This window comes from Vanessa atalanta, chromosome 30 (assembly GCF_905147765.1).
Source record: "Vanessa atalanta chromosome 30, ilVanAtal1.2, whole genome shotgun sequence".
Classification (NCBI taxonomy): domain Eukaryota; kingdom Metazoa; phylum Arthropoda; class Insecta; order Lepidoptera; family Nymphalidae; genus Vanessa; species Vanessa atalanta.
In genome coordinates this window covers 373,741-391,575 of record NC_061900.1, presented here as the reverse complement: position 1 = coordinate 391,575, position 17,835 = coordinate 373,741, and the positions used below count along the sequence as shown (strand labels likewise).

The 17,835-nt window shown below is 37.9% G+C and overlaps 1 protein-coding gene across 1 annotated transcript; it reads left to right on the top strand.

Annotated features, from left to right (window-relative positions):
- Nucleotides 1–4,656: 4,656 nt before the first annotated feature.
- On the top strand, nucleotides 4,657–17,055 carry LOC125075323 (zinc finger protein 287-like). Its single transcript, XM_047687052.1, has 15 exons — nucleotides 4,657–4,843; nucleotides 7,975–8,088; nucleotides 8,629–8,844; nucleotides 9,395–9,554; nucleotides 10,588–10,724; nucleotides 11,629–11,757; nucleotides 11,902–11,990; nucleotides 12,364–12,486; nucleotides 12,708–12,815; nucleotides 13,157–13,277; nucleotides 13,937–14,019; nucleotides 15,239–15,356; nucleotides 15,471–15,575; nucleotides 15,914–16,048; nucleotides 16,924–17,055. The coding sequence occupies exons 1-15, from the start codon at nucleotides 4,745–4,747 to the stop codon at nucleotides 16,999–17,001; spliced, it is 1,815 nt and encodes a 604-aa protein (XP_047543008.1). The 5' UTR covers nucleotides 4,657–4,744; the 3' UTR covers nucleotides 17,002–17,055.
- The last annotated feature ends 780 nt before the right edge of the window (nucleotides 17,056–17,835 follow it).

Sequence of the window (17,835 nt, the reverse complement as noted above, 5' to 3'; positions counted from 1 at the left end):
GAGTACCAAAACCAGTATACGGAGCACCTAAACCTGTGTATGGACCACCAAAGGTCAGCTATGGGCCGCCCTTACTAAATGTGCAAAGTTTCCCTGAATTACCAGTGTCTTTACCGCAAAATCTAGGCACAGTTACTGCAAGTATTGGTAACATTGGAACGGGTGTGGGAAGTATAAGCACAATTGGAACCAACTTTGGAAGTCTAGAAACAAGTGTTGGAACAAGCATTGGAACCAATTATGATGTAGGATTAAATCTTCCAGCTCCAATATACGGGACTCCAATCACTAGCTTACCAGGAAACTTAAAACCTAATTTCCCCATACCAGCAGACACTTATGGACCTCCAGGACACCCTCTTGGCCCTATTGGACCCAATGACCAATTAGTGGTACAAGACTTTGGTAGCATCGGCCATTATGGACCACCACAGCCAGACCCCAACCCAAGACCACCCCATCCAGGTATACCAGCACCACCAACACCTCCCCACGTCCTATACGACGGATGGAAACCAATTCCTGGTATCTCAAAACCATTGTTCGATAATGTTCAAAATGTACACACGATACAATCAATTCAAAATATTGGACACAGCAATGGACATATTGAAATTTTAGACCAATACGGACCCCCACCACCATTAGTCCAAGAAGTGAGCATCAACTTAGACGGACATTCCCTACCGGATATCAACCAAGACGCACACTTTTCCGGTGCACAAATATCATCTGGCTATTCGACGGTACATCAAGATGCTTTAGCAAACATCGATTTGAATGCAATCGTCGGTGGAGACTCTAATCACATTGACCAATCGAAGACGGTCTTCGAAGCACATTACACTGAAAATAATAACCCACAATCCGATTTCACATTCATACAATCCTCTATACCTGAAAAGGCAATTGTTGACTCATACGGTGCTCCACCTCTAGACTCACTGTCCAATGGTCCCTATCCTCCATCACATAGACAACAAGGAGCCAAAGGCCTCATACCACCATCAGGTATATATGGAGTTCCACCAGGTAACCAATACGGCGCTCCACCGAAACCGTTACCAGCTAATCTACCTATACCCTATGGATCATTTTCAGGTGGTGGTCACGCTATTCATACCGGTGGTCATTCACCAAGACATCCTATTAAGTTCAGAGATTCAGTACCCGAAGGTTTAATTCAGCAGATCGGCCAAATATCCCACCATAAAGACTCTCATGGAATCGATCATGTGAAACAGGGCCCCGCGTATTTACCACCACCTATTCGTGAGGTTAAAGATTCAAATCATCACTCTGGAAACCATGGATTTAATGGCGTCTCATTTTCTATCGAACCATCGAATCTGTACAGTCTACCACACTCAGAGCAACCGATAAATTTCCAATCCCAGCAACCGAGTAACTTGTATGGTTCACCAATTGATTCTTATTCAGCGCCACTTTTGACCGTCGGAGATCATACAGCTTCTGGGTCTACCAGCAACGCTGTAGCAGCGACAATCGATGGTACTCTATTGGCTAATTTATCTAACTTAGAAGCGGCTGCTATTTTAAAGCACTGCCCCTACCACGAAGCTATTTTAAAAGCCGCTAAATATGGTGAGAAAATACCTTCAGAATTAGCATCAAGCTATGTCGCAAGCTTGAGCTCACTGGGCTCTGCATTCCACAAGCACCATCAAGAATTATTGTCTTCCCAAAATGTTTTCAACACTCCAGCTGAAGGTAGTGAATCCGTATCTTACAACACGAAAGATTTATCGACAGCGTCCCATACATTAGTCCAAACGATCTTACCGAATCAAATCGATGACGGAAAAACAGCGAAAACAACTCAAAAAGGAAAATCCATAAAAGATGGCAACAAAAATATTTACAAGCAAAATTCTCTATCAGACCAAATTTATCACACATCGGAAAAGATCAAGAATTTGAGCGAAGAAACGAAGCAATTACAACAGAAGATCGTGTCGTCGAGTCAACATTTACATCAAGTAAATGAGCAAATTGGTCAATCAGAAATACCAATTAAAGACAATCAGGCAACGTATTCTGTTCAAATTCAATCCGCTGATGACGGCCGGGGCAAAGGAACATCACCGTCGATACCTCACGAACAGCTTCTATCAGAAGGATTACTTCAGAGCATATTACAAGCTATAGAACAACCGTCTCAAGTTAAAAACGAACACCAAAGCCAAACAAAGAATGTTTTTAAGCAATCAACAAATCATCATCAATCAAATCAGAACTCATATCAAACAAATGTAAATTTCGATAGCCTCAACCAAGGATTGGTCCTTCCAGCCGGATATGAACCAATAGACAGGTCTAAACAACAAAAAGATCAAGAAATACAAAGTACTAACGATATAAAGCATTTATTGCAAAAGGAATCTCATCACCACTTCAACGACTTCAGTCACGGTGACTGCGACCAGCGAGCAGACAATTCCGTCACTCACACGATAGTTGTCCCACCACCGAACGTTGAAAACGTCCAACCTGTACAAGAAGTCGAAGATAATGATGTAGCTATTTACTTCGGAGAATCAGCAAAAGATAATAGTGAGGAGAAAAATCAAGAACCGATTACGGAAATATCGGTAGCGACAAGTATAAGTGAGAACGTAGAAAAATATGCCAAAACGCCGGAGTTTGGAGAGAAGATTAAAAAGACGTGAAATTCGTTATTTATGTTTTAATCTAGTCTTTATTGAACCAGTGAGCTGACAGTTTAAAAACGGAACAAAATTAAAGCCAAGTCATATTTTTTGTCAACTTTGTTTCTTTGCGTCCGATTTCATCCGAATCATTCTTTCAACGTGGCTGATAAATATGTAAAAAAATCAATAAGTGACAAATTAATAAAAAAGCAAGTCCGCTTTTCGAATTATATTCAAAGTTTAACATGACTCTTTTAAATGTCAAAAGTAATGTTGCTAGTTGAACTAACTAAATTGTAAATAATAATATGACTCTTACGACTGTTTGATAAATATCGGTAATATTATTTTCATGCAAATGACGCCACAAAAGAAATGCACTCATTGTTATTTACTGTTACTATGAACTAAACAGCCTTGCCTTACAATTGATATTTTTTTTCTTTTCAGTTAGAAATTCATGTCAATATAATATAGTTTAAAGCTAGTAGGTATATTATTGACATATATGAGCTCACTGGGGCCATTTAAAATAATTAATAGAGGCTCTTATTTAAATTATTTCATTAAGTTATTATTTAACAGCGCCATCTGTCGACAATTTAAAACTCGTCCCAGTTTTATCGATCTGTTTAATTATAAATCTTTCGAAACTACGGACGCGTTTTAAATGTATTAATTTTAATTATATTTATACAAATAATCTTAGTTTTAAGAATATTTTTTGGGTATTCTTTCGGTAATTTATTATTAAATTATTTTTGTAACTAGTAATTACTAGTGTGAATCGATTTATTTATTTATAATCGTATTGACTGTCATTTTATTTAATTCGTTTTTAAGCATGTGAAAGCGATTAATAAAAAATACATTTATAAACATTTTTTTAATTTCTGTCTTTACTCGTGGAATGATTTGATGACGCTCGCGCCTTTCTAAACAAAGGTATATTTTAGTAAAAATTAATTAAAACAGTAAAGTTTTACATTAGATTAAAATAAATAGAAATTTCAATTTTTTACATAATTATCTGTGTCTTGGGATAATTTATTTAATTGACAACGTGTCAACAGTTATTGTTTTTGTTTCTTTTTTTATATTCAAGAGATAGTCAAATTTGGAGCTATGAATTTATTACCTCTTTTTGGGTGAAATAACTAAAACCCCGAAATATTTTTTTGTTTGTTCGAAATGAAGGTACTCAATAGTCATAATTAATTGATGCTGTTTGACCCCTTGTCAACCCCTTGCCAACCACTCAATTCATAACTAAATGGTGGATGAAAATTTCAGTCTCAGACGTCAGTCACGATACGTAATTATTTAAATATAACCAGTCTTCCTGTACTACCTGAACCTAATGTAAAATCCTTACAAATTTAAATTTTTAATGGAGATGGAAAACATTGAGTTACCTAATTATGAGATTTATTTACATCATTTAAGTCAAACCTCATTAGGCACGTCAAGAAAAAAACATAGGAGTATTTTTTTTTATAATGCGCTTGCACATGAACTTTGCACGACGAAGTTAGTCACTGAGCAGCCAATTTAGTGTGTCTGTGTAGCCACTCAACTTTATACCATATATTTCCATCTCACTTACTCATGAAAATAAAAACTTTATAAGCCATATGGGCTAAATATTATTGTAATAAATAATTTACATGCAAAAACGTAAATAAGTGCACTAACTTTTTTTTATTATATTCGTATCTGAACTCGAACTTTGAGATGCCACAGATAAACACAGTCACACATAAAATAAGTAAATCGATGAAGTTAGTAGTTATATAGTATCCATATTCCATAGTTGTCAAGCAAAGTGGATAGTCTTGTATTCATCTCGCAATTTAAGCAAATATGTGGAGTTCGCTTTATGAATAGTATTTTATTATACCCATAATGCAAATTGCAAAGTTGACATTTGAAATTATGGCAACTTTGAAAGGATTGAATTTTCATCTGTCATAAAATTTTATTGATGCAATTGAAAATAAACAAAAAAAATTAAGTGATATTTGAAATATTATTTAACTAAAACTTAATAGAAATAAGTATATAAATTTATAATGAATTTCAACGTCTGTGAGGGTTGCTTAAGCAAAAATAGAAACTTGAAGACAGTGGATGAGAGCGACAGAAAATTATTTTACAGTTTTATCAATATTGTAAGTAAATTAAAGTTTTTTTTAACTTAAACTATAATATCGACATTCATTTGTAAATATAATACTTTACTATACAGCATCGTAGAACGAAGAAAGGACGACAAAATTGTTTTCTTAGCGCTAAATAAAAAAAAAAGATTGTATTAATTTAATATATTATGCTTCTAGTGATTCTAACTTGGTCAAAATATCGCTTTTAATAATATAAGGCAATAGCGAGAGCAATTTACTTATAAGTTAGGATATATAATATTATTCAGATTATAACTTGTACTTATTTATTGAATTTTAATGTCATCAAATTATTTACGTTAAGTTTAGTAAGAGCATGTGTTAATCGTTCAGAAATTAATTCTTTTAATTCCAAAAAGTATTTATTATATAAATATTACTAAAATAAAAGTAATTGGAATATATTAAGAACTTATTTATAATAAAATAATAGAACTGCTTTGTATAATTTATTAAAGAGTTTATAATATTTCGAATCATAAATCTATCCAAGTGTAAAAAGCTTGTAGTTTAAATCAATCAATAATAATTGCTACTAAATCTATTAGATCAAACTTTGTACCTCTTTTTGAGTATATTCCATGCACATATGGCATATTTAAAGTATCTATAGTATATACAAACTCAAGAGGACAAAAGCAAAATAAACAATATTTAATATCAAATTGACGATATATAATGACAACATTGACGGAGATGCTATCAGAACTTTCTTAAATGGAATAAACATAATAAGGATTAAATGGAATAGTGTTGTATTATAACTAATGACAAATTAATCAAGAACTATTAACATAGCATATATAAGCAGATTGCATGAAATAAATCTAAGTTTTGTTCATCTTTATTCCTCCTTCGATTGACCCTGACTTTGCTTGGGTGTAATGCTGATATTAAATTAATGTTTTTTATGTTCAAAGGTTTTTTGTCATTAGACAATACAAACCGCTATATCCCTGTATTTTAAATCTGTAATATATTCAAAAATATTTATTAAAATTACATGCTGTAAATGGCTATATTGATCTATATTAGATCTGGGTATATTGATATAGACAAGGATTATTGCTGTATTGCTTAAAATCGCCTCAAAAATAAGCCCTTATTTCTCATAAAAAATAAAGGAAAAAAAATGGTTATTGTGGGTTATCCCTAAGAGACAGACATATACCATTAAAAACTTTTTGTAAATCTTTTTAAAGTGTACAATACTGTCGTACATTATTTTGTTCTGTCTCGTAGGGTTCAGCCAGCATTTGCAATGTAAGCGCAAAAAATGTGTTTATTGATGACATCACTTCAGAAACCTCTAAAATGATTAGTGATTCTCTGCTATATTGTGCATTTATTATACATATAAACCTTCCTCTTGAATCAATCTATCTATTGATGAAACCGCATCAAAATCTGTTGTGTAATTTTATTTTGTTACGCATTATCCTCTTAACTACTCAATCATTCATCAGAAAAAACGGTCACCTCACCAAGCTAGGGAGGAAACTTATAAACTTTGTGGTCATCTTGAGTATTAAGTACTAAATATTAGAAAATGTTATTAGTGCAATGAGTTTTGTTATCATACTTATATTTATATGTAATAATTACAAATATTTTAACTTTAAATATAAACATCAGGCCAAAAGTTATAAGTAGCCTTACGAATACAGGACGTATAAAATTGTTTTTTAACTATCAATAATTGCATAAAAAATTTGAATAAATGTGTACAGAACCAGACAACAAAATATAGTAACGCTCCTCTATAAAGAGAACAATGCAGACCAACTAGAACACATGTATGCTAAATTTCAAGAACACATGATGGACAAAATGGTGTATTGAATGTGTGTTACCGATTAGTCACTTGGAACACCAACAATGTCAAGAAATCAAAACATTTTAAAATTTTATAAGAAAATAGACATAGCACGTGTTTCTGAAACAAGATTTACTGCCAAATCTTACATTACTTTCAAAAATTACACAATGGGCGGCGGTAATTGTTATAAATAACATAAAACACTATACTCTTAAGGGATATAAAGTTGCTATGCCACAAGCAACTTTAAAGCATGCTCAAATACAAAATTGAGACAACCGTACCTACAGTGCACCTAAGCACACAATAGGCTATTCGTCAATGCGAAAAATAAAGTGTCAATTATTGTAATCAGTATATACTGTGAGTTTAAAAATGGTTATTTATTAATGAAGGTTGAATATAATAATTAATTTATTCAAAAATAAAATGCATTTTTTAAACGTTTGTCACGTGACACAAAACGCTCCCGATTGGTCGGGCTTATGATGACGTCTCTTGCTTGTAAACCTTGTTTGACTAGTGTACGTGGATTATATGTGCCACGGATTACAATACAGGCAAGTGACGTCACCGACTCCATTGCAGCGTCATATTGTCAAAGTAGCGTTTTCGCGTGCCATTTAAATATTCAATTCTTAATTTGATATTTTTCAACAAATATGTACTAGAATTTAAAAACACAACTTTCACTGAGTTCCTTAACCTCTACTAATTAATATAAAATGGATTTTAAAAACAAATACCAGTCAAATAGCCCATTGCTGAAGACCATACTACCGCTTACTTTGCATCATTTCGGCCAAGATTCATAAGTGGTGGCGATTAGCATGCACGAGACACATTACTACACACGAACCAACGCTTTGTCCAACAGAGAAATAAGATTCCTGACTACCTCTCTAGATACAATATTGATAGGACGATATTTCACCATTAAGTGATGTCGAAAATAAACACATTTTTTGCGCTTACATTGCAAACGCTGGCTGAACCCTACGAGATCGATCAAAATAACGTACTACAGTATTGTACACCTTAAAAAGGTCTTCAAAAAAGTCCGCGATGGTATATGTCTATCTCTACAACAACCTTTTTTTTTATCCTTTACTTTTTACGAGAAATAATGGCTTATTTTCGAATCGATTTTAAGCAATACAGCATTAATCCTTATCCAATTAACTACTTTAAATACATTGTGCATTTAATATAGATCGATATGGCCATTTACATCATGTAATTTAAATAAATATTGTCGAAGAAGATATTACAGATGATTTTGGAAATGATTGATTTTCAGAATTATAGCAAAAATCAATTGGAGCTGTGCTGGGAGTGTAGGGCACTCTTGAAGAAGTTTACGAGGTTCAAGACTCAAATCAGAAACGCGCACGACATTCTCGTGAGTTACATGGTGAGTATCAACTTTGACTAAATTTTTAATCTATAGATTGAGAAATAAACCAAAGAAACGTTGGATAGATTGTGTGAAAGACGATATTGGACAATTAATTGGACAAAATCACATACATTACTCTGATCCCAATGTAAGTAGCTAAAGCACATGTGTTATGGAAAATCATAAGAAACGACGGTGCCACAAACATCCAGACCCAAGACAACATAGAAAACTAATGAACATTTTCTATGTCGACTTGCCCGGGATTCGAACCCAGGACCTCGGAGTAGCGTACCCATGAAAATCGGTGCACATACTACTTGACCACGGAGGTCGTCTAGTTTGTAATGTGGTTAGGAAGAATGTTACTTGTGAGTTGACGTCCGATAGAGAAGTATGGAAGAAGAAGACATGCTGCGCCGAGAATATAAATGTCTCTAATCGTAAGTTTCACTGTTTGGCGGTATAAAATCTGATGAGTGGTTTGTACTGAGACGGGCTGGCACGACGCCCTACCGCCAAATGGTCACCTAATAAATACAATTTTAATTTAAGCTCCATCATTCAACAATATCGTCGCTGTCCAGTCTCTCGACGAGTGTGTGTAACAATGAAATTATATACAATACGAACTGCGCTCGTAGTTCAGAAACACCATCGCTGACCTTCGTGAAAATCGAAGACGACGGTAATGATTATCACAGTAACGTGACCGAGGAAGTCGGTGACGTCAATGACGACGACGACGATGACAAGGAAGGCGCTTTGATGGTAAGTCTTGCAGCCTGAAGTACGCTCCGTGTACGAATTTCACTGTAATCGTTTGAAAATAATTGTGAAAACATTTTATTATAAATTGAATTTAAAGTTCTTGTCAAAAAAACATTAATAAATAAGACATATCACTCAATACAAGATGATATTCATGATAAAAAAGCGTGAAGCTGGTATTTATTGATTTCTAGACAGGATAATCTTGTCTTAAAAGGATCTTGTACTATAACTAGTGGCCATTTATTTAAAGATAAATTCTTTTTTCAAAACGCCACCTTAAAATTAAATGTGGCTAACCCCATAGAGTCTTGTCGGGTAACTAAAACAGAGACCACGAAACGAGCTCCCAAAGGAAAGTAACTCTCTCAGTACTATCGATATTGTCGTGTTGTTACAGTAAACGAAACAAAAAAAATGATTTAATTGTGTAATTACTGTGAAGTTATTTGAAAAATAAACCGTCTGGCAGTAGATATAGGGCTTAAATTGTAATAGCAACTCACGGAAAACGTAAATTTACAATATGAATGCATAAATTAAATTTCAGATCGATCTTAAATTCGATCCAATTGAACACGATTCGTCGCACGAGTCGAGAACTACGAAATCCGGTGTAAACGACGAAAAGTTTAATGATTCGGACGACGAACCGCTGCAGATCGTCAAAGAGGAGAAGAATAAGGAAATGAGGAAGTTCTTTACCAACGGTGAGCTTTTGATATTGATTTCAGTTTCGATCGACCCACCTAAGGTACACCCGATACATTAGCAGCCTGTAAATTTCCCACTGCTGGGCTAAGACCTCCTCTCCCTTTGAGGAGAAGGTTTGGCGCGAATTCCACCACGCTGCTCCAGTGCGGGTTGGTGGAATACAAATGTGGCAGAATTAGGTTGAAAATAGACACATGCAGGTCTCCTCACGATGTTTTCTTTCACCGCCGAGCACGAGATGAATTATAAACACAAATTAAACACATGAAAAGTCAGTGGTGGCTGCCTGGGTTTGAACCCGAGACACACACACACACGCGCGCGCGTTAGTAGTAACGCTACGCTTAATGCTACCATTAAGTATTATTGTAATTCTTAGCTTGTTTCACCTTATAACTTTGAATTAAAGTATGAGTGTGTTAAGGAAGAGCTACTTCTTCTGGCACGGAAGCTCATGGCACTCAAAAGAAGAAGTCAACCTTTGTGATGTTATTATTATTATTACTTTTATGATTCTACTTGAATAGAGAATATTTTGAATTTTGGTTTACGTGACATGAAAATTCAGTGGTGTCTGCCTGGGTTTGAATCCGAAATCTTCGGTTAAGACGCACGCGTTCTAACCACTGAGCCATCTCGTTTCATAAACTACTGCTGTTGACTTCTTCGTTGGTCTAGGAGCTGGATAAAATACCACAGATCCTGAGGTTCTGGGTACTAACTCCCGATTAAATATTATTGGGTTTTTCCGTCGAAATATTCTCAGTACCCTGGTGCCGGTATACTTACTGGCTCACTCACGCTTTATATTGAATTTGACGACACTAAGTTTTGCTGTTTGGAGGTAGAACACATGCTGAGTGGGCGGTACCTAACCGGATGGGTTTGGTCATGGGCATAAGTTGAAAGAGTCTGATAATTCTTTATCAAAACTTTGTTAAGGTTCCTTTTGCTCGAGAACTGTCGTATTCGATACTTTGACAAGGTTGCCGTCCCTCCATTTATAGCATTCGGTGATTTTGGCCACAGATAAACTAAACCCAACAAAGGATCCGAAACGCGAGACTTCCCCCGGCGTGGTGCGGAACGCGCGGGTCAGCAAGAAGTTGCAGCAGTTGAACGTCAGTAGCGACCAGCTGGAAATGGTGGTGCTGACTTGGGAGGAGGTGAGCTGTCGTCTGTTGATTTAAGGCTCATATCAATTAATTACTATTGACTAATGGGGGATACTAGTAGTAATGAATTATTCTGATGTTTTCCTGAACGATTTAGGTCATGGTCATACTCAACGTAGACTTTGTGCGTACGCTGATTTTCCATTTTGCAGCTAGCCCAGAACTTTTGCAGTATTTTAAGCTAGCTGCTAGAGAAACTTGGCATCTAATTTCAATATAGATAAAATATCTACTATTGCAGAATGCCAATTACAAATATCATGTACTATGTGCCGTGTGGTGATGACGACGAATATTAACACTCTATCTTAATCCGTGAGGCATAGGTTGGCTCGAGGGTATATCTACGAGAGAAGGGGGTCGGCATGTAGTGAGTACTAAGAACAGCTCATTGCGATCGCCAACTGGTCTGCCAAGCGTGACCTTTATGGCAAATTTAGGCAGACCGAAAAACGACGGTCTGTAGTCCTTGGCAAGCCTGCTATTCCCAACCTTGGTTATAGCTGTGTTAATTATGGGACAAAAAGTATTACTAAACTACATTGCCAGTGGAAAGGGCACATCTTCCTTAGAATCGATGGTTGCTATGGCAGAAAACCACAACCCGGAGGATGTAGCGTAAGCAGGCCCCTGCAAGATGGAAAAATCTTATAAGGGTTTGAAGCCGCTCGTTTCGGAGATCTTAAGAAGAGCCATGATGGAGATCCTTAGAGGAAACGGTTGTCTGTAAACAGCAAGAAGGTCTTAGATATCGCTATGGTTTCTGGCAGTTCTTCTCGTTTTTCCAAACTGTCACGTCGGTAATTTTAAATACAATTTACATTTAGTGCAATTTAGGGCTTACTCGACTGAAGTGTATATACTTATATACTTACTAAAGTAATACCCCCCGCAGGTGGAGGCGGAACGTCAGCGCGCATTGCAGAGCGAGTCGTTCACACGTCACGAGTACCGCTGCTACGACTGCGCGCTCGGGTTCAACCATCGCTGCAAGCTGGAGGACCACATGAAGAAACACGATCCGGTGCGTGACACAACAGCCATATATATATAAAGTCAGGCGAGAAAATGTCCCGCTGCTCGGCAATGAAAGTTTCTACCCACTTACCAGCCCACTTCGCCTACGTTCTGTAAGTAAATAAAAAATGTCATTGTTCCATGTCGGCAGTCGTCCGGCAGCGCCGAGTGCTCCGTGTGCCGCGTGCGGTGCCGCGACAAGCACGCGCTGGCCGCGCACCGCCGCCGCCACCGCGTGCGGTGAGTCCGGCGCACAGCCGCGCGCTCTGCGTGTGCGCGCGCACAGCTGGCTGTGGGCGTGCACTCTGTGACCAGTTTGTGTGCGCGCGCTCAGCCGGCTGCGTGTGTGCACTCTGACCGGTTCGCGTGGGCGCGCAAAGCCGGCTGCGTGTGTACACCGTGAGACCGGCGCGGGCGCGCGTGTACAGCTGGCTCCGTGTGTGCACCCTGTGACCAGTCCTTGTGCGCGTGTACAGCTGGCTGTGTGTGTGCGCTCTGTGACCAGTTTGTGTGCGCGCGCATAGCTGGCTGCGTGTGTGCACTCTGACCCCTGTCTGTTTCCGCGCCCAGCCGACTACGCGTTGGTACTCCCCGTGACCGAGTGTGTGCACAGGTGGCGCTGCTCGTGGTGCGGCTGCGACTGGTCGCGCGCGGCGGTGTGCGCCGACCACGTGGCGCGCGAGCACGGAGGGGAGACGCCCACGCACACCTGCTCCGTGTGCGGCCGGGTCGAGACGTGAGTCGGCGTCCTGCCCTATACACAGCTATGCCACAGTACACTAAGCTACACTAAACACAACTATGCCACAGTGCACTACACTACATTAGACACAATTGTGCCACAGTGTACTACACTACACTAGACACAACTATACCAAAGTACACTTTACTATACTATACCATACAATAGTATGTCTGCCAGTGTAAATATTGTTTAATATATCGATCTCTCGACAGATCTCTAGGAAAATTACGCAATCACATTAAGAATCACTCGGAGCGACAGAAGTGCGAGCTGTGCGGGAAGACGTTCCGCGACCGGACGTCCCTGAGGACGCACCTGTTGTGAGTATTACTTATGTGATACCCATCTCGGTCTGTCGATGGTAGGGCTGTGTGGTATAGGGACTGCATTAATTTTATTTTTAATATTGAGGTTGATTTATTCGGCCACCTCGTAGTGTGTAGTCACCACCGCCCATAGACAAGGACTTTGTAAGAAATGGTAACCATTCCTTGCAACACCAATGCCCTGCTAACCTTGGGAACTAACATGTTATGACCCTTGTGCCTGTAGTTACACTGGCTCACTCAAACTTCAACTTGAAACAGAAAAATATTAAAGTTTGTTTTATGATCGAATTATTGTTATGTATATTACTTTAAAGAAAAAAATGTTTTTTTAGCATTCACAAAGGTGAGAAGGAATACGAATGTCCTCGGTGTGGAAAGAAGTTCCTCTTCAAGAAGGCGATGGAGATTCATCTCGTGACGCATGACGAGTCCGCGCACCTGTACTGTCATCAGGTGAGTACATTCGTTATGTTCGGTGACCCCTTCTTCATCACTATTCATGATCTCCTGGTACATGAGACACTCGCTTCATAACCAAGATTGGTGTCACCCACGTTTGGTGAGACCTTCTCATTCACTATTCATGATCTCCTGGTACATGAGATTCGCTATAAAACCAAGATTAGTGTCACCCACATTGCCTGAGACCTACTCACTGTGTCTCAGTAGAGTATCTGGTGTATGGCAGTAGAATATCTGGTGTGCTTTTAGCATTAAGCCACTGAATTATTAACACATACAAATTTACTGTAAAATTGCCTTTTTTTTTAGCATTAGCAGCCCGTAAATGTCCCACTGCTGGGAGAAAGGCCTCCTCTCCCTTTGAGGAGAAGGTTTGGAGCATATTCCACCACGCTGCTCCAATGCGGGTTGGCGGAATACACATGTGGCAGAATTTCGTTGAAATTAGACACATCCAGGTTTCCTCACGATGTTTTCCTTCACCGCCGACCACGAGATGAATTATAAACACAAATTAAGCACATGAAATTTCAGTGGTGCCTGCCTGGGTTTGAACCCGAAATCATCGGTTAAGATGCACGCGTTCTAGCCACTGGACCATCTCGGCTCATAAAAAAAATTGCCTTGCCTTTCAATAACTTTTGTTTCAGTGTGACATGAACTTCAAGAACCGCATGTCGTACAACCAACACTTGAAGTACAATCTCAAACACATCGACCCGGCGAAACTCAAGTACGTAACAATTCTCCCTCTCACTCTATCTATCATTCCATCTCCTTCTCTCGTATGCTTTAAATTTTTTTTCAGTCGAAAGTTGGATTCTACCCACTAGTTATTCAGCCACAGATTTAAAAAACTTAATTTTACACGTTTTCAACTTAAAAACTGACTGACTCTCATAAAAACTTTCAACCCTTATTTCACCCCCTTAGTGGTAGATTATCTAGAAACGCTTAAATACGTATCAATTCTGTTCTAGAATGTTCATAAATGTTACTGTACTTTAGTATATTCTAATGGCAGGAGGGGTAAAGATAAATAAATTACTTTGACGTTGAATATTAATTTGGGTTCACTTTTGAAAGCAATATTAAAGTGTATATAAGTAGTTAAGTGGAATAGTGTTTTATTATAAACTAGCTGTGCCCGCGACTTCGTGCGCGTTGGTTGAATTTAAGTTATTTGGATATTGTAGCGTGATTTTATTTTTATTCTATATATAATTCTAAATAAAAGTATTATGCCTAAGTTACTACTTATTACATTCGCTATCTGCCAGTGAAAGTCCCGTCGAAATCGGTTCAGCCGTTCCAGAGATTAGCCGGAACAAACAGACAGACAGACAAAAATTCTAATAAATGTTATTTTGGTATATGTACCGTGTATACATATGCATTTAGTAAAAATGGGTATATTTTAATATTACAAACAGACACTCCAATTTTATTATATGTATAGATAAAGATATATTAATCCAGGACAGTTTCCAAAATCAAAAGTTTACCCCACCTAACAGCATACTATGGTTACTTAAATAATGTTGCCAGTCTTTTTGGTATGGAGTTAATAACATTTATTCCAGAGTCTTGTAAAAATACTATAAGAAGCCGCTGAATGTTTTTTTTTTTGAGATAAATAGGAAGACAGACCTAATATTAAGTGGTCACCATTTCCCATAGATATTAACACTGTTTGTGACACAATCCATGTTTACATCGCTAATGACAAGGTCTTTATGACTAACATCTCACTTACCAAAGATAGTGCGTGGTCGTGGAAATGGAGACCTTGTGCCTTTAGTTCGCTTTGCTTAAGCAAACCGGGAGACAACAATGCTAAGTATTGCTATTTGGTGGTAAAATATGGTGAGTGGGGGGTACCCACAGGGGGCTTGCAGAGTCCTACCATCACGTATTATTATAATCTTGTGTTTGTCTGTGTTCGTATGTAGATACGCTTGTCAGTTGTGTGACAAGAAGTTCGTGAAGGCGACTCGCCTGGAGGAGCACAAGCTCGCCGTGCATCTGAAGGTCACTCCCATCACCTGCTCCGTTGCCGGCTGTCACTTCGTGAGTACACTGGGGGGGGGGGGTTGTTCGTAAAATAAGAAATTCAATACTTACATTTTGAAATATTTGGACATCAATCTGAGATATTTGTTAATATCGCTACATGCCCGTCAGAGCTGCTCGTCACGTCCTGTGCTGCGGACACACATGCGAATGTTGCACCGCAACGCACGCCTCACGCGTAACCACGTGTGTGACGTCTGTGGGAAGACTTATACCGTGAGTACACACCACACGCCACCACACACCACACACCACACGCCACCACACACCACTCGCCACTACACACCACACGCCACCACACACCACACGCCAACACACACCACACGCCAACACACACCACACGCCACCACACACTACACGCCACCACACACCACACGCCACCACACCCCACACCAAGTTCAATCACGAGAATTAGACGTATCTCGATGAGATTGCTCAGTTAATCTTAACTGACATACAGACAATTACTCGAGTTTCATGTGTTAATGTGCAATCATCTGGTTTGGTGATGGATAAAAATCTAAATCTTACATGCGTATCATTTATATGGACAGACCAAGAAGAGCCTGGAGGGGCACCTGCGCACACACACAGGCGAGCGTCCGTTCCGCTGCGACAAGTGCCCGGCCGCCTTCGGCTACGAGGCCGCGCTCTACAACCACAACAAGCTCGTGCACTTGAAGCCCAAGGTGAGTTCTGTTCAGCTCGTGGTCACCAATGGTGATCATATCTTTTAACTAGTTTAACTACACATGTATACTAGCTGCCCGTCCCGACTATGCCCAGGTATGCCAAGAAACATATATAAGAATTATATATGTTTCTTGAACCCAGCGCCATCTGCCAGGTCAAATCTAAATCATCCAGGAACCAACTCAAATATACTCAGAACATTTAATAGAAAACGATCCAATCATTCGGGAGTTCCGTTACGTACTAAATACTAATACATGAATACCTTGTCGCGTTTTACATTAAAAAAAAAAAACGCGCGCGATCATCTGTCATCTGTGACTAAGGCGAAGTTTTGAGTGCTTCGGACATATTTTTGCTGAATCATCGAACATTGGACGTTTTATTTGTTTTTTTTTTTATTAATTTAAAGTAATTAATACTATTGTTGATTGTTTTTCGTTATTATAAAGTTCGATAATTTTCACTTTTGATCGATAAGAATATATATATAATGTTTTTTTTTCTTGATGCGTCAATTACCTGAATACTTTAACACTATCTATAGACCAATATAAATCCTCCTTATATGTAGTATGTATGTAGGCCTTATTTTTTTCCGTTGGCCCCATTTTTAATACCCAACGACGCTTGGTTCAAGCCTGGGTAGATTACATACTTTCCATATTCTAATTCCGCCAAACAGCATTGGTATTATTGTGTTCCGCTTTGAAAGGTGAGTGAGTCAGTGTAACTGCATTGATATGAGGAATCAATGCAGAGGTGACTTACCATCAGATGTCAATTTTCCAATCCGCCTACGTTAAATCATCGTTGAGAAAAGATCTGTGTTCGAATACAGTACGATACAATGTGTTTTTGATTTATCTAGTGTGGCCGCAGCCGTATGGCAATGGACTGGACCATCAACGTGCCCGTCCCGCCGCAGACTTCCAACGAACTGACTTAATAATATATTATTTTATTTGATGTTGTGTTTCATTTAAATATAATATTAATAACATACCTAGTTTTATTTCAAATATAAAAAAAAAATTGTTTATTAATAATACATTGTTAGTAGTTGTCTATGATTTTATTTGGTGAATAAAATTGTCTCAAGAGTAGTTTTTATAGTATAGTCTATTCATAAAAATCGTTTACTAACTATCAGAATGCAGAGAGTAAAAAAAGGATCGCAAAGAATGTCACACGTGTGTCTAAGATCATCAATCAAGAATCGCTTTAGGCTAGCGGTTGTAATTGATAAAAAAACAAATGTTTAGTACTGAGTGAAAAAGGTATCTAGGTAAACGGTGTGTACAAATGTTTATACAAAATAAAAACGGCAACATTTAAATAAAAAATAGTACCATATATTCACAAAATCAAATTTATTGGAAGAAATTAGTCTTTAATAACTTTTCTATGGATAAATAAATTTATTAACATAAGAATTAATAACATTAAGTGCTTAAATATATACAAATATGAATTAAAAATAGTTACTGTATAAATTTTAACCGCGTGGAATAGTGGTAAGAATCCTAGCAGCAATTTCCCATTGAATCGCAATTCCGATCCTCTGGGCTAAAAACGAACGCCTGACTACAGTGGAGGCAATAAGGCGAGGTGTTATACTTTTGATGAAGCTTTTTGCACCACTACTCCAAGCGCTAAGTGTTTTAACAGCAAATGGGACAAAACATATGTAGTTGACAATATTGTAATTATTCGAATGTAGTTTCCGAACAATATATTAAAATTTTCTACGTCAGTGTCAATGTCAACCTAAAATCTTTCA